The following is a 17,554-nucleotide window of genomic DNA, read 5'->3' as shown; positions in this document are numbered from 1 at the left end:
TGGCCAAGCAATGCCCCCCCCCCCAAACACACAGTGTGTTTCGCAACATTTAAGGAGCTCCGGCTGTCCGATTTGAGGGGGAATTTGGGACCATTTTATTCATGTGTGTGTGTTATTCCTGGTCTTGGAGGTCTGCGTGTCTCTCACACACCCACGCTGAATCTCTACACATGTTTCCGAACACACACAGGAAGCTAGAGGCCCTGCAGCTGAAAGCAAAGAACAACATAAAAAATTGTTTCTTCTCTCAGCGCCTTTGTTTTTCTTTTTCCCCTTTTCTTTCAAGGCTGTGTGTTTCCCAGGAGCCCTTACAGAAGAACAGACAGCAGTTCTGGTGCTGAAGTGACTTTTCCCCCCTCAAACTGGCTCCCGCTTCATCAGTGCGGCACTGGCAGATGTTTAAGGAAAACAATCTCCCGTATAATGATAATCCCAGCGGAGACGAGCAGCTCGGGGGTAGTTTAAATGGGTGCAAAAGCGACGGTCCTCGCGGAAGCCGTGTGACGTCTGGTGGGAATTCTGGGATTTAGCTGTTGTGTCACGGAATAGCATGTTTGAGAGTGTTAGCAGGAGTCCGGGATGCTGGGAAGGGTCAGACGAGCACGCCGTTCCCATCCCAACACCCACACACACACACACACACTCTAAAGACACTCAGTAGACGCCACATCTGTTTACATGAAGCAAACCAGCATGTCACAGTACTTGAGGCAGCCACTCAGAACAGCATAGCAATGCCCTATCATTCATCCAAAACATCTTGAATCTGCATAACAGCACTATTAAACCCTCACAACACCTTAGCATTGGCATAGCAACACCCTGGCAACCTTCCAGAACACTTTAAAACACACACAGCAACACTCTAAAATGTTTAGAATGCCTTAGCAATGGCATAGCAACGCCCTGGCAACCACCCAGGTCACCTTGAAAACACATAGCAGCACTCTAAAATGCTTCAAACATCTTAGCAACTGAATAGCAACACCCTGGTAACCACCAAAAACATCTTAAAAACCACATAGCAACACTCTAAAATGCATAGAATGCCCTGGAAACCACCCGCAACACCTTATAAACAGCATAACAACACTAAAATGCTTAAATCGCCTTAGCAACTGAATAGCAATGCCCTGGCAACCACCCACAACACCTTATAAACAGCATAACAACAGTCTAAAATGCTTAAACTAACTTAGCAACAGTTTAGCAATGCCCTGACAACCACCCAGAACACCTTAAAAACCACATAGCAACACTCATAAACGCTTAAACACCTTAGAAACTGTATAGCAATGCCCTGGCAACCACCCACAATACCTTATAAACAGCATAACAACACTGTAAAATGCTTAAACTGCCTTAGCAACTGTATAGCAATGCTCTGGCAACCACCCACAACACCTTATAAACAGCATAACAATGGTCTAAAATGCTTAAACCGCCTTAGCAACTGCATAGCAATGCCCTGGCAACCACCCAGAACATCTTAAAAACCACATAGCAACACTCTGAAATGCTTAGAAAGCCCTGGCAACAACACAGAATACCTTAGAAATGCATAACAACACTCTTAAATGTTTAAAACACCGTAACAACTGCATAGCAACGCCCTCGGGTTTGCTGTGATCCCAGCTGCAATCATAAATGATTTCTGGCTTTTTGATGCTGCTTTAGCTGCTATTTCTGCTGATGTTGAAGTCAACAGTGCCAGACGTGGGTCGAAGACAATGGCAGCATTAGATTTTCCTTGTATTCTGCAGCATTGGTTCTTTTGAGCGATCTGGCGGCTCTTGCATGAGTCTGCTCTCTCTCTGACGCAGGTTGGCCGCGGTCAAGCTTTTCTAGAGCCCAGAGAGACGTTAGCATGAAAAAGAGGCCGTTCTGACATGGACGTCAGCCTCATTCTGGCCTCTCTCTTTCCTTTAGAGTTACCGTTCTTTAGTCTTTCATATTCTGTGTTTTTTAGCCAGTCTTTCTCTTTCTCTCCCTCTGAAAGGGTTTGATTCAGAGCTCTTTTCATTGCTGGGCTGCTTGGCAGCGAAATATTCCACCGTATTCATCTCGCCTTTTTTTCAGACGTTATGTTTTTTTTTCCCTGGTGCTCTTGGTTTCACAGCAGCTTTCAGAGGATTCAGCACATTATAAAACTAGGAAACTAGCTGCAGCTCACAGACCTGATGTTTCTCATTTCAGAATTGCTTGTTTTTATTTGCATTGACTTTTAGTGCATCTACAGATGGTGTAAATGGTTTGTTCATTTATTTACATGATGGACATCCTGCAGCATTTGTTCTCCAGACATGAAGGTCTCCTCAAATCATGTTTTTTTTTTAAATTATTATTAATATTATTAATTGAAATGTGTATTTTTTAATTAAAAATAAATGCACATTTTTTTATATATAATGGTTATTTAAATGGTTAGTTAATTTACTCATAATCATCCTGCAGTGTGTGTGCTCCAGACATGAATAATTAATCAAATCACATGTCTCATTGAGGATAAGTGTGTTGGTTATTTTATTTTATTTACCTTTAAATTTATTTAAATTTAATTTAAAATTTAAATGTATACACATTTTATTAAATTAGTGTTTTTTAATTTAATTTAATTATTTTATTTAAAGATTATTTCTTCACATTATTTTTATGCATTTCAATAGTTGTTCCAAACCTGTATATAACTGACATATTGCTTTTTGCTGCTTGTCATTGTTCCTAATGTCTAGTTTAGTGTTTCATTGCATTGTTTGGCATGAACTGCATAGCAATGCCCTGGCAACCACCCAGAACATCTTAAAAACCACATAGCAACACTCTGAAATGCTTAGAAAGCCCTGGCAACAACACAGAATACCTTAGAAATGCATAACAACACTCTTAAATGTTTAAAACACCGTAACAACTGCATAGCAACGCCCTCGGGTTTGCTGTGATCCCAGCTGCAATCATAAATGATTTCTGGCTTTTTGATGCTGCTTTAGCTGCTATTTCTGCTGATGTTGAAGTCAACAGTGCCAGACGTGGGTCGAAGACAATGGCAGCATTAGATTTTCCTTGTATTCTGCAGCATTGGTTCTTTTGAGCGATCTGGCGGCTCTTGCATGAGTCTGCTCTCTCTCTGACGCAGGTTGGCCGCGGTCAAGCTTTTCTAGAGCCCAGAGAGACGTTAGCATGAAAAAGAGGCCGTTCTGACATGGACGTCAGCCTCATTCTGGCCTCTCTCTTTCCTTTAGAGTTACCGTTCTTTAGTCTTTCATATTCTGTGTTTTTTAGCCAGTCTTTCTCTTTCTCTCCCTCTGAAAGGGTTTGATTCAGAGCTCTTTTCATTGCTGGGCTGCTTGGCAGCGAAATATTCCACCGTATTCATCTCGCCTTTTTTTCAGACGTTATGTTTTTTTTTCCCTGGTGCTCTTGGTTTCACAGCAGCTTTCAGAGGATTCAGCACATTATAAAACTAGGAAACTAGCTGCAGCTCACAGACCTGATGTTTCTCATTTCAGAATTGCTTGTTTTTATTTGCATTGACTTTTAGTGCATCTACAGATGGTGTAAATGGTTTGTTCATTTATTTACATGATGGACATCCTGCAGCATTTGTTCTCCAGACATGAAGGTCTCCTCAAATCATGTTTTTTTTTTAAATTATTATTAATATTATTAATTGAAATGTGTATTTTTTAATTAAAAATAAATGCACATTTTTTTATATATAATGGTTATTTAAATGGTTAGTTAATTTACTCATAATCATCCTGCAGTGTGTGTGCTCCAGACATGAATAATTAATCAAATCACATGTCTCATTGAGGATAAGTGTGTTGGTTATTTTATTTTATTTACCTTTAAATTTATTTAAATTTAATTTAAAATTTAAATGTATACACATTTTATTAAATTAGTGTTTTTTAATTTAATTTAATTATTTTATTTAAAGATTATTTCTTCACATTATTTTTATGCATTTCAATAGTTGTTCCAAACCTGTATATAACTGACATATTGCTTTTTGCTGCTTGTCATTGTTCCTAATGTCTAGTTTAGTGTTTCATTGCATTGTTTGGCATGACATCGGGGCTGAGTATATGAATGAGTACAAAACTAGTAAATGCTTGAATGGGTGTCCTGCAGTGTGGCCTTGAACTGTAAGAAAAAATGATGGAAAAACAGAAAAGGTACTGGTATTTTCATCCAGAACATTTCCTTTAACTCTAAAACTCATGCAACACGTAACTCAGAAACAGATACAACACCTGTGAAAAATCAATACAGGAAATGATCATATTAAAACAGTACATTTGGCCCTATTTTTACAGTCTTTTCTTATATGTGTAAACACGACTCCTGGGGTCTCTGAGCGCGTCCCCTGTGTATTGGAGATCATGAGAAAGTTTCCAAGTCTTTTCTGGGAATACACACTGGACAAACTCCTCCTAAAGCAACTATAACAGCACTCGAGGCTCCTCGTTCTCTTATACGTCGCTCCTGAGGGACCAACAGCACTTTATGAAGTACACTTTTCCTCTGGCAGTATATTAGGCATGAGAGAGATGCAGGATTTGTGCGGGATGCTTGATTTTGATTGCTTCGGTGAGATAGTGCTGAGAGTTTTAAAACACACAATAGCACATTATTGCTTCCTTTTGATTGCCTTGTCGGAAAATGTTTTCAGTATGGTGCATCTGCGTTAAACAGCATCAGATCTCACAGTTAACCAGTGGAGTAAATACTACAACCGAAAATATAATATAGTGAACATTCAGGTTGTTAAGGCAAGACACCCCAGGTAAATAGACTACATTTGAGTTGTGTCTTGCCTTAAGCTCAAGTTTATTAGAGCAGGAGGATGATTTCTTATTGAAAGTTATCCGCTTTATTTCATGAAGCAACTCTTGAGTTTAATCGTGTGGCTAAAAATAGTCATGATTAGATCACCCTGCCGAACATCTTTTACGAGTTAAGAACATTTCTCCAGAGTTACGCATTTCACTCTTTTTCCAGCGACTCCCTCTAAGGATTCCTCCTCCGTTTTTTTGCTCTCCGCCTCTTCTCTGCGATATGTTCTTCCACCCTCTCAAGTTTTCCCACCCTGATTTTGCACCCAGTGATCCAGCCTTAACTGTTTCCAGGCCTCTAAAACACTCACCCCCACTCCATTCATCCGTCTGTCCATTTCCACCCACAACAACCCCGTACGATTAACCCTAATGTTTACTTACACACACACACACACACACACACACACACACACACACACACACACACACACACACACATCCTGGAGGATTTGGGTCTTTTGTGACCTCTGGCCTCTGTGAATGATCTCTAGAACACCTTGAAAGGGATCAAATCTCACATAATTAGACAGATCCTGTAAACTTTAATGTTTATATGCAGTTTTAGAAGCACTGAAAGATACTCGCATGCATTTTGGAAGTAAATAGTGCTAAAGTCTTAAAGCTTTGATAAAGAATATCTCTTTGGTTTTGAGACTTTAGTCTTTGCAACTTCAGGGATCTTATCTATGCACAATCAGCTTGTAACACTCCAAAGAGAAAGGAAAACTTGAAATCGCATCATATGACCCCTTTAAATATTACAGACTTTATCTAGTTTTTCAGACATCTTTATTAGTTGTGTAAGTCAGTCATTACTAGTACTAATAGTGCAGATAATAATGTGATCAAACCTCTATGTATTAACACTAACCAGCGTTGTTTTAGTATCATTAATATACTGTTTTGTAAATATTTTGAATTAGATGTTTTTTATGGGGTTTTTTTTTTTTCACTTTAATTTTAGTTGAAGTTTTAGTAATTTTGTTCTGTTTTTGTTATTTTTAAATGTCCATATAGTTTTTTATTATTTGATATTTATTCGTTAATTTGTTTAATTTTAGTTTTTACTACTATTTACAAGTTACTTACTTTAGTACTTAAAAATTTGAACTAATCAAAGATGAGAAATATTTCCTTGACAAATAACTGAAATAAAAGTTTTTATTATTTTATTTTATTTTATTTTATTTTATTTTATTTCAGTTAATGTTTAAGTAGTGATTTTTTTTTTGTTTAGTTTCTCTAATAACACTATTAATGTTGAGTTTGTGCATTGTCCCGCAGGATTGATTCCCCAAATCACGTGTATTGTTGTGGAGAAAAGTTTTATTTTATTTTATTTCTGTTTTTCTGTTTTTATTATGCTGTTGTTTTGTTGGGATGCTCACCGTGACCACAGTAGATGCCAGTTAATGTGCCGCAGTGAAAAATGCAACAATAACAGCGTTTGTGAAACATGCTACTGTTTGTGTGCAGTCAGGCATGTGTGTCCCTCTCTGAAGCCTGTGTGAGAAACGACCCGTGTGTTATTCCACAGCGCTGGACACAGTTTTTAAAAGAACTTCACTAGAGGAATTTGTCACACTTGGGTCAATTTTCTCTTTTGTAAAAATAAATGTTGAGGTGAGTTTGGTAAGATTGCTGTTTCCTTTAGCTTCGAGGCGAATCAATCCTGAGTTGTTTTCCTTCCGTCTGCAGAGTCTAAACGTGTCCTGCTCTGGAAGACAGCATGAAGAGTTTCAGCCGGTCCCAACTGACTGCCATGACAACAGGTAACAGACTAAACAAACCCCCAAAATAATGTTACTGTCAAGACTTAGCCAAATAAACTCAAACCTAAAGCTCAGTATTTTCTGCACATGACTCATTTAATGTATAGAACTCAGAAGGCTTTCTTTTACTGCTTATTTCACACTTTTGGTTTTTAAAAACAAACGGTGGCAGATGCAAATAGATAAAATGTAATAAAATAAAAGCTTAAATGTGTATTTTGGATGTTTTTTTCCACTCTTTTGAAACAAGACATGTTATAGAAGCAAAATAGTTTAAAATCGTAAAATTAACCAGTGCATTGCCTGTAGTGTTTTGCCTTAAAACCTACCTTAAAATTGTGATAAATTAGGTTATTGTAATTGAAATCTACAGATGCATATAGATAAAGCAGTGTAGTGAGAGCAGCTGAGAAGATCGTTGGTGCTCTGCACTGTTGTTTACTTCACTGGTTTGCACTCTATCTGCCGTGTGCTGCTTTATATATATATTTTTTTATATATATTTTATTTTATTTTTTTACATTTTACCTTATTTGTATAGTTGTATTTTATATTTAATCTGTATATCTGTATTTATGTTCTACTGTTAGTGTTATCTGTATGCACCAAGGGTCTGAGAGTAACGCAATTTCAATTCTCTGTGTGTATGTGCTGTACATGTGGAAGAATTGACAATAAAGCAGACTTGACTTGACTTGACTTGACTTGATAAAATGTTTGAACAAAGACATGTTGTAGAAGCAAAATAACCCAGAATCTTAAAATGGAGCAATGCATGCAAAAGAATATGGTTATAATTAACAACAAAATCTCTAAAAATGACATTAAAATGTTCATTCCGAAATTCTCATGACATGTGTTTTTCTTAAATGATTTATGCACACCTTGAGTTGTTGTAGAGCTGTGTTGTTTGAGTGAAGCTGTGCTAATCTGAATGCTGGTTTGTGTGCAGGTTTGCTCCTGCTCTGTCTGGGTAGCTCAGGTCTGGAGCTCAATCCCAGCATCTCTCAGGTCATCCTCTCCATCAACTCCTCCTTCAGCATCACCTGCTCCGGCTGGAATGACGTCACCTGGCGCTTCAAACGGGAGGAGAAAGTTCCGGAGTTCCACGTCGAGAAGCCAAGTTCGTCCTCCAGCGTTCTCAGTCTGGAGCAGGTGACGTGGAGACACACGGGCGTTTATGTGTGTTCGGAGAATGGGACAGACGAGACCAGAGAGGTGGCCGTCTTTGTGCCTGGTAAGAACTCATGAAAAGATTCAAAACTAGTTCATTTGTAAATGACTGTACTAGTAGGTCGAGTTTAAACAAGTGCAAATGTAAAACAACATATATCATTTATTTGAACATTTGAACATTAGAAATGCAAATTTTAACATCAAAACATGTTTTAGGTAGTTTTGAATGTGATTTTCTCATTCATATAACGTTGTGTGAGTTTTATTTGATTTATTTACCCACTTCCATATTTTTTTCATTTATTTGTGTATTCATTTATTGTTCCTCAAATAGATTATTTTGTTCATTCACTCATGCATTCATTCCTTTACTGATTCTAACATTTATTTGTTCGTTCACTCACTCACTCACTCACTCACTCATTCATACATTCATTCATTTGGGGATTCTCACATTGATTTAATGAAGTCATGCATTCATTCATTTATTATTTCTCATATTGATTTGTTCGTTCACTCACTTATGCATTTATTTATTATATTCTCACAGTGATTTATTTGTTCATTCACTCATGCATTCATTCCTTTATTGATTCTAACATTGATTTGTTCGTTCAATCCACAGTCTGGTCCAGACAGTCTCATTCTTATCCTAAGGGTGCCAGTGTGTCACTGATGACCAGAAACAACAAAACAGTAAATAATAATGTTATCATTAATAAGATATATTAAATGATGTGGAACTAGTGATGAATTTGAAGTCATACTGGGTCATACTGATTGTGAAATTATTGAATGTGTATCTGTATAAAGGTTTTTTTGGAGTAAAAAAAACAAACACACAAAAGAATGTTGTATGTGTCTAAGGGGAAATACTGCATCATATGACATGTATGTTTATCTGTAAAGTCCCTGGTAGACAGTGAAACATACAGTGAGATGCTGTTTCACTTGACTCCCTTAATTCAGATTCTTTTCACTCTCACTCACTCACTCACTCACTCACTCACTCACTCACTCATACGTTCATTCATTTGGTGATTTTCACACTGATTTAATGAAGTCATGCATTCATTCATTATTACTCATATCGATTTGTTCATTCATTCACTTGCATGCATGTATTTATTTGATTCTCACAGTGATTTATTTGTTCATTCACTCATGCATTCATTCATTTATTGATTGATTCTCACATTGATTATTTTCATTAATTATCATTATCGTTCATTTAATAATTCTTACATTAATTAGTTAATTCATTTATTCATTTACTTACGCATTCATTCATTTATTGATTGTCAAAATGATTAATTCTGTCATTCACTCACACATCGATTCTCACATTGATTTTTTTGTTCACTCAAACAATTCATTTATTAATTCTCACATTAATTTGTTCATTCACTCAGGCATTTATTCTTTTATTATTCTCACACATTCATTGATTTATTAATTCTCATATTGATTCTTTCATTCACTTACTCAACTCACTCACGCATTCATTCATTTATTATTTCCCATATTGATTTGTTCGTTCATTCATTCATGCATCCATCCATTTGATGCTTACATTAATTCATTTGTTCATTTACTCATGCATTTATTTACTTATCCATTCATTTGTTCACACACACACACACACACACACACACACACACACACTGATTCTCTGATTCTGTCCTCCTCAGATCCTGAGGTGTGGTTCCTGGAGAACGATCATTTAATGGTGACTAAGACGAGAGAAGAAGGCATGATCCCATGTCTGGTGACAAATCCCTCGATAAACATCACGCTGTACGAGAGTGACTCAGAGATAATGGTGGAGGGTTCGTACAACCCCAGCGTGGGCTTCAGCGCCGCCCTGGAGGACAGAACCTACAAATGCAAAGGAGAGCTAAACGGAGAGGAGAAAGAGTCCGTCGGCTTCTATGTCTTCAGTATATTTGGTACCTTTGCATCTTGATCCAATCCTTTTTTTATATTATTAAAAGGGTATTTTTTTGCTCAAATGTTGTTCATTTATTGCTCAGTAGACTTACTGATATTTCCAGTTGTGCTTTAAGTATCAACTTTGTCTCAAATGTTCAAAACAGACTATAATAAGTCACTACTCATCATCCAGTAAAAGTACAGAGCAATAAAATATTGAGATTATTGTCTTTGCAAATCTGAGCAGACAACAAAAGTTTGCTCTCCATTTAATCTCATTATTTTCTTTACTGCCAAAAATGACGTTCTTCCTCAGTATTTTTGTCTTGTACAGTATTTCAGTACAAATATCTAAATTTTCTTAAATCAAGATACATTTACTTGATAAACAAAATGACTTGCGATATTCTTGTTTTCTGGGAAATCTATCAAAATTAAAGGATTTTTGCTCAATTCAAGGGGAAACGATTCTTTTTCTGACCCCACTGGCAGATATTGATGACTATTTTGAAGATTTGTTTTACTGTAATGAAACAAGACAAAAAGACTTTGTGTAGTGTATTTAGCTCAATTTATTTCAGTGATGATTCAATTTAGCTCAATAACAGAGTCAGTGTTGCAAAATGCATGAAACTATGAAACTAATTCAGTTTTAGTAAAGCAATTAATTAAATATATATTTTATTTTTGCATTTTTGTCTTTTTTTCCAGTACAAATACATAAACATTCTCAAATCAAGATACATCAACTTAAGAAGCAAAATGTCTTAAGATATTAATTCTTGTTTTCTGAATTTTTTATAAATACCAACAAAAATATCTGCCAATAGGGCAAGAAAAAATATTTATTTATTTATATATGTATTTATTTTTTTGTTTGACTCAAGTTTATTTTTCTGACCCCATTGGCAGATATTTGCCCTGGTTTTAAGCATAAACAAGCATTTTTTTCAGTGTAGGAGAAAGGATTTTCATATTTGTCCTATACATATGGTCTGCTAATGCTTTAATATTACAGACATTTATGGTTGTATTTACCATTCATGTATCAACATTACAGGCAGTTATTTGCTGTTTTGAGTTAAAACGCTCACCATTTTCTTTTCATTTGTATTTGTAAGACGGTTAAATCATGGAGAGAGTCCATGTGTTGCACATTTGTGTCATCATTAACCGGACCGAGTCTCTCACAAACACATCAGATGATTTGTTTTCTATCAAACAATAGCCGTTTTTGTTCTTTCTTTTACACACATGGCTTCAGCTCCCGGGGCTCTGGATCCCTACATCAACGCCTCCAAAACGGTCCTGAAACAGGGCGAGATGCTGAACGTCAACTGCACCGTTCACGGCGTGGAGCTCGTCTTCTTCTCCTGGGACTTTCCCCACAAAGACGTGAGTGGGCTCAACTCTTTGTTTTCATTATTTTCTCGTCTCGAGCACTTAGTGCTCCCGTGAGAAGCTCCGCATGTTGAAATGAGCTCAAGATGTGCAGCCACACCTTCGTGAGGAGCGCGTGTTTTTATTATGAGAAAAAAGTCTGTTAAAAGAAAAGAAATACCCCTGAAAATCAGTTTCCGGGAGCAAATATTGCATGCTAATGGAAAAGTTGATTTCTGACACTGAAACCCCAAATGTGTTGCCCCTCAGGTGGGGGACATTGAGCCCTTGACTGACGTCCTGTCGTCCATGAGCATGCGGTCCTGTCTCAACATCACAGACGTGTCTCTGGCCAGATCAGGACAGTATGATTGTCACGTGCATGAGGGTGTGCTGAACCAGAGAGCTTCAGCCAGTATTAACATCACTGTACTGGGTAAGAGCTGCAGATGCATCACATTTACATAAAGTACAGAATAAAGTCTGGCTACTCAAATCAGTGAAGGTCAACAACAGGGTTATTATAGTGAATTAAAACTAAAACCATGAAAACCTTTCATTACATGAAAAAACTTTAAATGAAAAAAAAACGTTTTTTTTTTTATTATTATTTTAAATTTTAATTAATAATTTTAATTCAGTTATTTTATTTCAGCCAACTACCATAGCAACATTTCTTATTTTCATTTAGTTTAACTTTATGTATTAAAATAACTAAAACTAAAACTGAAATAAAAATTAATAAAAACCATATAGACTTATAAAAACCAGGGTTATTGTAGTTAACTAAAATTTAAACCATGAAAAAAGGTTCAATACATAAAGTAAATTTTTAAATTTAATTTAATTTAATTTATATTTATTAAATACATTATAAATATACAATTTTTTTTTTTTTTACTGTTTTACTATTAAATTATTTTTAATTTATTTATTTCAGCTAGTTGCCTATTTTCATTTAGTGTAACTTGAACTAAAATAACTAAAATGAAAACCGAAACAAATAATAAAAAAATATATATAAATAAATGAAAAAACTAAAATAACAAAAATTACTAAACTTTTAACTGAAATTAAAATGAATAATTTGTGAACATGATCAAAAATGCTGGCGGTGGCTGGAAATTTAAAAATAACACTCTGGCAGGAAAAGAATTCAAATCTCTATTTTGACTCATTATTTGATCAGACTGGCAAAATTTTTGGACAAAAATAAAATATAAACAAAGCATAACAAAACCTCAAAAATGCTTAAAAATGTTATTCAATTTATTAATTGAATTAAGTTTTGTTGTTTTTATTTAATAATATTTAAATACTTATATTGAAATATTTTATTCATAATAAATACCCCAGCTTTGGGAAGCAGCAATTTAAATGACTTTTCACTACAGAATTATTTTCACATAGTATTTCTATTTTTTTTTTAAATAGACAAGTGTGTGAGTGTATCACAGAGATACTATTAGAATTTTTATTCATATTTTATATTAGTTTTAATTAGTGCTGTCAAACGATTAATCGCGATTAATCGCATTCAAAATAAATGTGTTTGTTTACATAATATATGTGTGTGTACTGTGTATATGTATTATGTATATATATAAATACAAACACATGCATGTATATATTTAAGAAAAATGTTATATTTGTATATTAAATATAAAAATTATATAAATATAAATATATGTTTCTGGTAAAACCAGAGCTGTATGAAGTGCGGCCTTCATCATCTGAGCTGTAAGATCTGGGTGGTGTGTTTTCAATGATGCTTTGATGCAAACCTTAATTAAATCAACAGCCGTCCCTTTAAAACAAGAGCTCAGTCTCACAGCATCTCCTGTGATGGTGTTTGCTCTCGTCACAGGGGAAAGGCTGCGTGTGAATGAGACCTTCTGCTGAAGGAAGGAGTTATGTTTATGTTTGACATGATGAAGCCACAGCCGTACACAGAAACCCTGGAGAGTCACAGGAACTGACTGTAGATCAACGCGGATCTTTGTTCAAGTGTCCGCAGCACATACACACACACACACACACACACACACACACACACACACACACACACACACACAGGATGCAGTGACTGCAGGCAGGCCTTTATGAAGAAAGTGCTTTTAGCACCTGAACCTTCGATTACGACCTAGCAGCCGCCAGCGAGAGCTCACTTATGGAATATTAAATAGATTATGTAGAAAGATGAGCAAGCAAAACTCACTCTGTCCTACTTATAAGATGTCATAATTTGATACACTAGCTTTCAAAAGTTTAGGGTCGGGGAGGTTTTTAATGCTTTTAAAGTGTTTTATGCTCATAGAGGCTGCAATTATTTGATTAAACAATAGAGTAAACGTAATAAAAATTTGAAATCTTATTACTATTTAAAGTAGCTGTTTTCTATGTGAATATTTTGTACAATTTAATTTATTCCTGTGATCAAAGCTGAATTTTCAGCATCATCACTCCAGTCTTCAGTGTCACATGATCCTTCAGAAATCATTCTAATACACTGATTTGCTGCTCAAGAAACATTTCTGATTATTATCAACATTGAAAACAGTTGTGCTGCTTCATATTTTTGTAGAAACCGAGAAACATTTTATTTTTTCAGGATTCTTTGATCAATTGAAAGCTCAAAAGAACAGCAGTTATTTGGAATGCAAATTTTTTTTGGAACATTATAAATGTTGCACTGTCACTTTTGATCAATTTAATTTATCCTTGCTAAATAAAAGTATTAATTTCTTTAAAAAATAAAATATTTTCTTTAAAAAAAGAGTATGGCTCATCCCAAACTTTTGAACAATATATGTAAATATGTGACCTTGGACCACAAAACCAGTCTTAAGTGTCAATTTTTTTAAATTGGGATTTATACATCATCTGAAAGCTGAATAAATAAGCTTTCCATTGATGTATGGTTTGTTAGGATATAGGACAATATTTGGCCGAGATACAACTATTTGAAAATCTGGAATCTGAGGGTGCAAAAACATCAAAATATTGAGAAAATCGCTTTTAAAGTTGTCCAAATTAAGTTCTTAGCAATGCATATTACTAATCAAAAATTAAGTATTGATATATTTACGGTAGGAAATTTACAAAATATCTTCATGGAACATGATCTTTACTTTAATATCCTAATGATTTTTGGCATAAAAGAAAAATTGATAATTTTGACCCATACAATGCATTTTTGGCTATTGCTACAAATATACCCGTGCGATTTAAGACTGCTTTTGTGCTCCAGGGTCACATTTAATAATAAGTTGTGCATATTGACAAGAACTATTACTACTATTGGTCATAGTTAGTATTAAACTTCAGTGTAACTCGTCCTGATCATTTGTATTAACAATATTTTCATCTGTCTGTCTGTCTGTAGAGAAAGGCTTCGTGGCTCTTTCTTCACATCTGGGCAGGAACGTCTCGGCACTGCTCGGAGAAAACGTGGAGCTGAAGGTGGAGATTGAGGCGTATCCCAAACCCAGCGTGCAGTGGACTAAAGACGGCGCTGCTATCAGAGGACACAGCACCAGACAAGAACAAGAGACAGGGTAATGATGCTCTCAACACACCCTCTCTATTAAACAACACTCAAGCTTTCCACGGGATCTCAGACTCTTGTGTGCTCCACATCTGCTGCAGGTTTGTCAGCACACTGACCCTGGTCAGGATCCGACTGGAGCAGATGGGTCTCTACACCGTCAGTGTCCAAAACCAAGATGACTTTAAAGAGATGACCTTTGACCTAGAGGTGAAAGGTGAGACAGTTTGACATCTATTTACACACCACCCCCATTTCCTGAAAACAGACACCCGTTTAGGTCTGGACCAAGAATAACAGCAGCTGCTGGGATTACTGTGAAACTGTTCATTAAATTGAATTTCATTTCATTTAATTATTATTTTTTTGTTTATTGACCAAATATTTATGTTTACAATTTAATTTCTTTAATTAAATTTTATGTTTAATTTTTGGTTAATTTAACCTAATTTAATACTTAAAGGGGTCCTATTATGCTCTTTTACAAAGTCTTGATTTTGTTTTGGGGGTGTACTAGAACAGGCTCTCATACTAGGTTGTTCGAAAAACACATTATTTTTCACATTGAAGTAAAAGTAAAAGTTACTCAAAATAAAACTACTCCAGTAAAGTACAGATACTTGAAAAATGTATCGAAGTAAAGCTACTCTGTTACTGTCCACCACTGTTGTAGTCCAAACGAGTCGTTCGTTGTAGTTTTTGAAAAGTGATTTCTGTTCAATAAAATATCTCCTTTTGAATTGGACTTTGAACTTTGTAACTTTGCAGATCTTTTTTATGCTCAAACAGCAACATTACAGACTAAGTAAAGTTGAAAAAGTGAAAAAGCATAATAGCACCCCTTTAACTAAATATTTAGTTTAATTTAATTACATATGTAATAATATTTAAATAGTTTAATTAAAATTTTAATTTATTTTTATAAATAATTTTACTTAGTTTAATATGTGAATTGTTTAATTTAAACTAATATTTAATGTAATATTTAATTAGTTAATTTAGTGTAATTAAATGTTTAACAAAATATTTAATTTGGTTAATTTAATTAAATATGTAATGTAATATTTAATTAGTTGAATTACATTTTTTATTTATTTCTATTTATTTGATAATTAATTTTACTTTATTTAATATTTTAATTGTTGATTTTATTTTAATATTTCATTTGTTTAATATAATTAAAATGTTACAATTAGTTGAATTTAATTTCAGGGAATTTATTTGATAATTGATTTGATTAATTTAATAGTTTTGATAGTTTATTTTGATATTTCATATGTTTAAATTAAACAAATGAAATATTAAAATAATGTAATTTGTTTAAATTAATGTATTTATATGATAATTAATTTAATTTAGTATTTTAATAGTTTAATTTAATGTTTAACATATTATTTAATTCATTTTATATATTTAAATATGTCATTTTATACTTAATTTGTTTAATTTAGTATAATGTAATATTGAATTCAATATTTAATTCTGGTTATCTACATGTAATTTAATATTTAACTCTGTTAAATTAATTTAATTCAATATTTCATTTGTTTAATTTAATTAATAAACAAATATATTACTCATTACTTGCATTTAAAAATGACGGTTCACCTTTAAAGGGTTAGTTCACCCAAAAATGAAAATTCTGTCATTAATTACTCACCCTCGTGTTTCTTTGCGCAAAAAAGTATTCTCGTAGCTTCGTAACTTTACAGTTGAACCACTGATGTCACACGGACTACTTTGTCGATCATCTCGGTACTTTTCTGGACCTTGAACGTGGTAGTTACCTTGCTGTCTATGGGAGGGTCAGAGAGCCCTCAGATTTCATCAAAAATATCTTAATTTGTGTTCCGAAGATGAACGAAGGTCTTACAGGTTTGGAATGACATGAGGGTGAGTAATTAATGACAGGATTTTCATTTTTGGGTGAACTATCCCTTTAAGCGTCTTGATCAGTTTATTTCTCATTTATTCTGTGAGGTTTTGGTTTGTGTTATCGTTGTTAACTGATGTCACTTCCTGTCTCTGTAGTTCCTCCTCAGATAACTGAACTCTCTGACCATCAGCTGCCGGGTAAGAAGCATGCGGTCACCTGTGTGGCGGAGGGAGTGCCGTCTCCCAGCATTCAGTGGTTCAGCTGTGACAGCATGCCCAAGTAATGACACACCTTCATCATCATCATCACAAATGCATCTTATATGAATCTGTGTATTTGTTAGGCTTCCACTAAGGTGAGCAGCACATACTGTGTTTAGCATACGAGATGCAATACTAGATTATCAGCCAACATTTTACAAATATTTCCCCTTTAATGACTCTCATTCATATTTAATACGAGCTGTATGCGAGATGAGTAAATATAAAGTTGATGAGTTTGCACAGCACTCAGAAAGCATTACATAAACACACACATCAGCGTAATGAAGGCAAGTCGATCAGGCTGCGTCTGTCCATCATGCAAACGCTGCGCACATGCTGATTAAAACAGCGAAGAGCTGCACAGAAATACTTCTGTATGAATAATATATAGCACACATGCTGTAACAGCCATTAGTGCACACCTCTCCTGTCACAGCACACTTCCTTCATGGGTGCAGCACACTTATGAGGGCGCAGAATTAGCATATATAATGCATGTATATTATTGGGTGTGTTTGTTCTGGTTTGTAAATGGTCTTTGTGCTTTTTATAAAAGTGCATATTATATAAAGTATTCAGATTTCAATTTTTGATGTGTTTGGGTAAATTCATAATGGCATGGCATAATACTCAGTATCTGCAGTATGTAACCATCGTATACACAAAATGTACACACATTTTCTCTATGGATGAAATACTCAGATGACCCAGATGTGTGTGTGTGTTTATTTATTTACCTATATTTAATTTCTATTTAATTTTAGGAT

General features: G+C 34.7%; 1 protein-coding gene across 1 annotated transcript in view; it reads left to right on the top strand.

Annotated features, from left to right (window-relative positions):
• The window catches only part of LOC107690880 (platelet-derived growth factor receptor beta-like), a 50,735-nt gene that overhangs the window by 15,646 nt on the left and 17,535 nt on the right, over positions 1-17,554 (top strand). Inside the window, exons 2-9 of the mRNA XM_016489301.1 lie at positions 6,540-6,613; positions 7,566-7,850; positions 9,481-9,738; positions 10,986-11,116; positions 11,372-11,537; positions 14,487-14,658; positions 14,750-14,865; positions 16,680-16,805. Of these exons, the coding sequence (XP_016344787.1) occupies positions 6,571-6,613; positions 7,566-7,850; positions 9,481-9,738; positions 10,986-11,116; positions 11,372-11,537; positions 14,487-14,658; positions 14,750-14,865; positions 16,680-16,805 (1,297 nt within the window). The 5' untranslated portion in view covers positions 6,540-6,570. The remainder of the gene's footprint in view (positions 1-6,539; positions 6,614-7,565; positions 7,851-9,480; positions 9,739-10,985; positions 11,117-11,371; positions 11,538-14,486; positions 14,659-14,749; positions 14,866-16,679; positions 16,806-17,554) is intronic.

Source organism: Sinocyclocheilus anshuiensis, unplaced genomic scaffold (genome assembly GCF_001515605.1).
Source record: "Sinocyclocheilus anshuiensis isolate Anshui unplaced genomic scaffold, SAMN03320099.WGS_v1.1 scaffold5315, whole genome shotgun sequence".
In the NCBI taxonomy this organism is placed as follows: domain Eukaryota; kingdom Metazoa; phylum Chordata; class Actinopteri; order Cypriniformes; family Cyprinidae; genus Sinocyclocheilus; species Sinocyclocheilus anshuiensis.
This window is presented reverse-complemented; position numbering and strand designations above follow the sequence as displayed.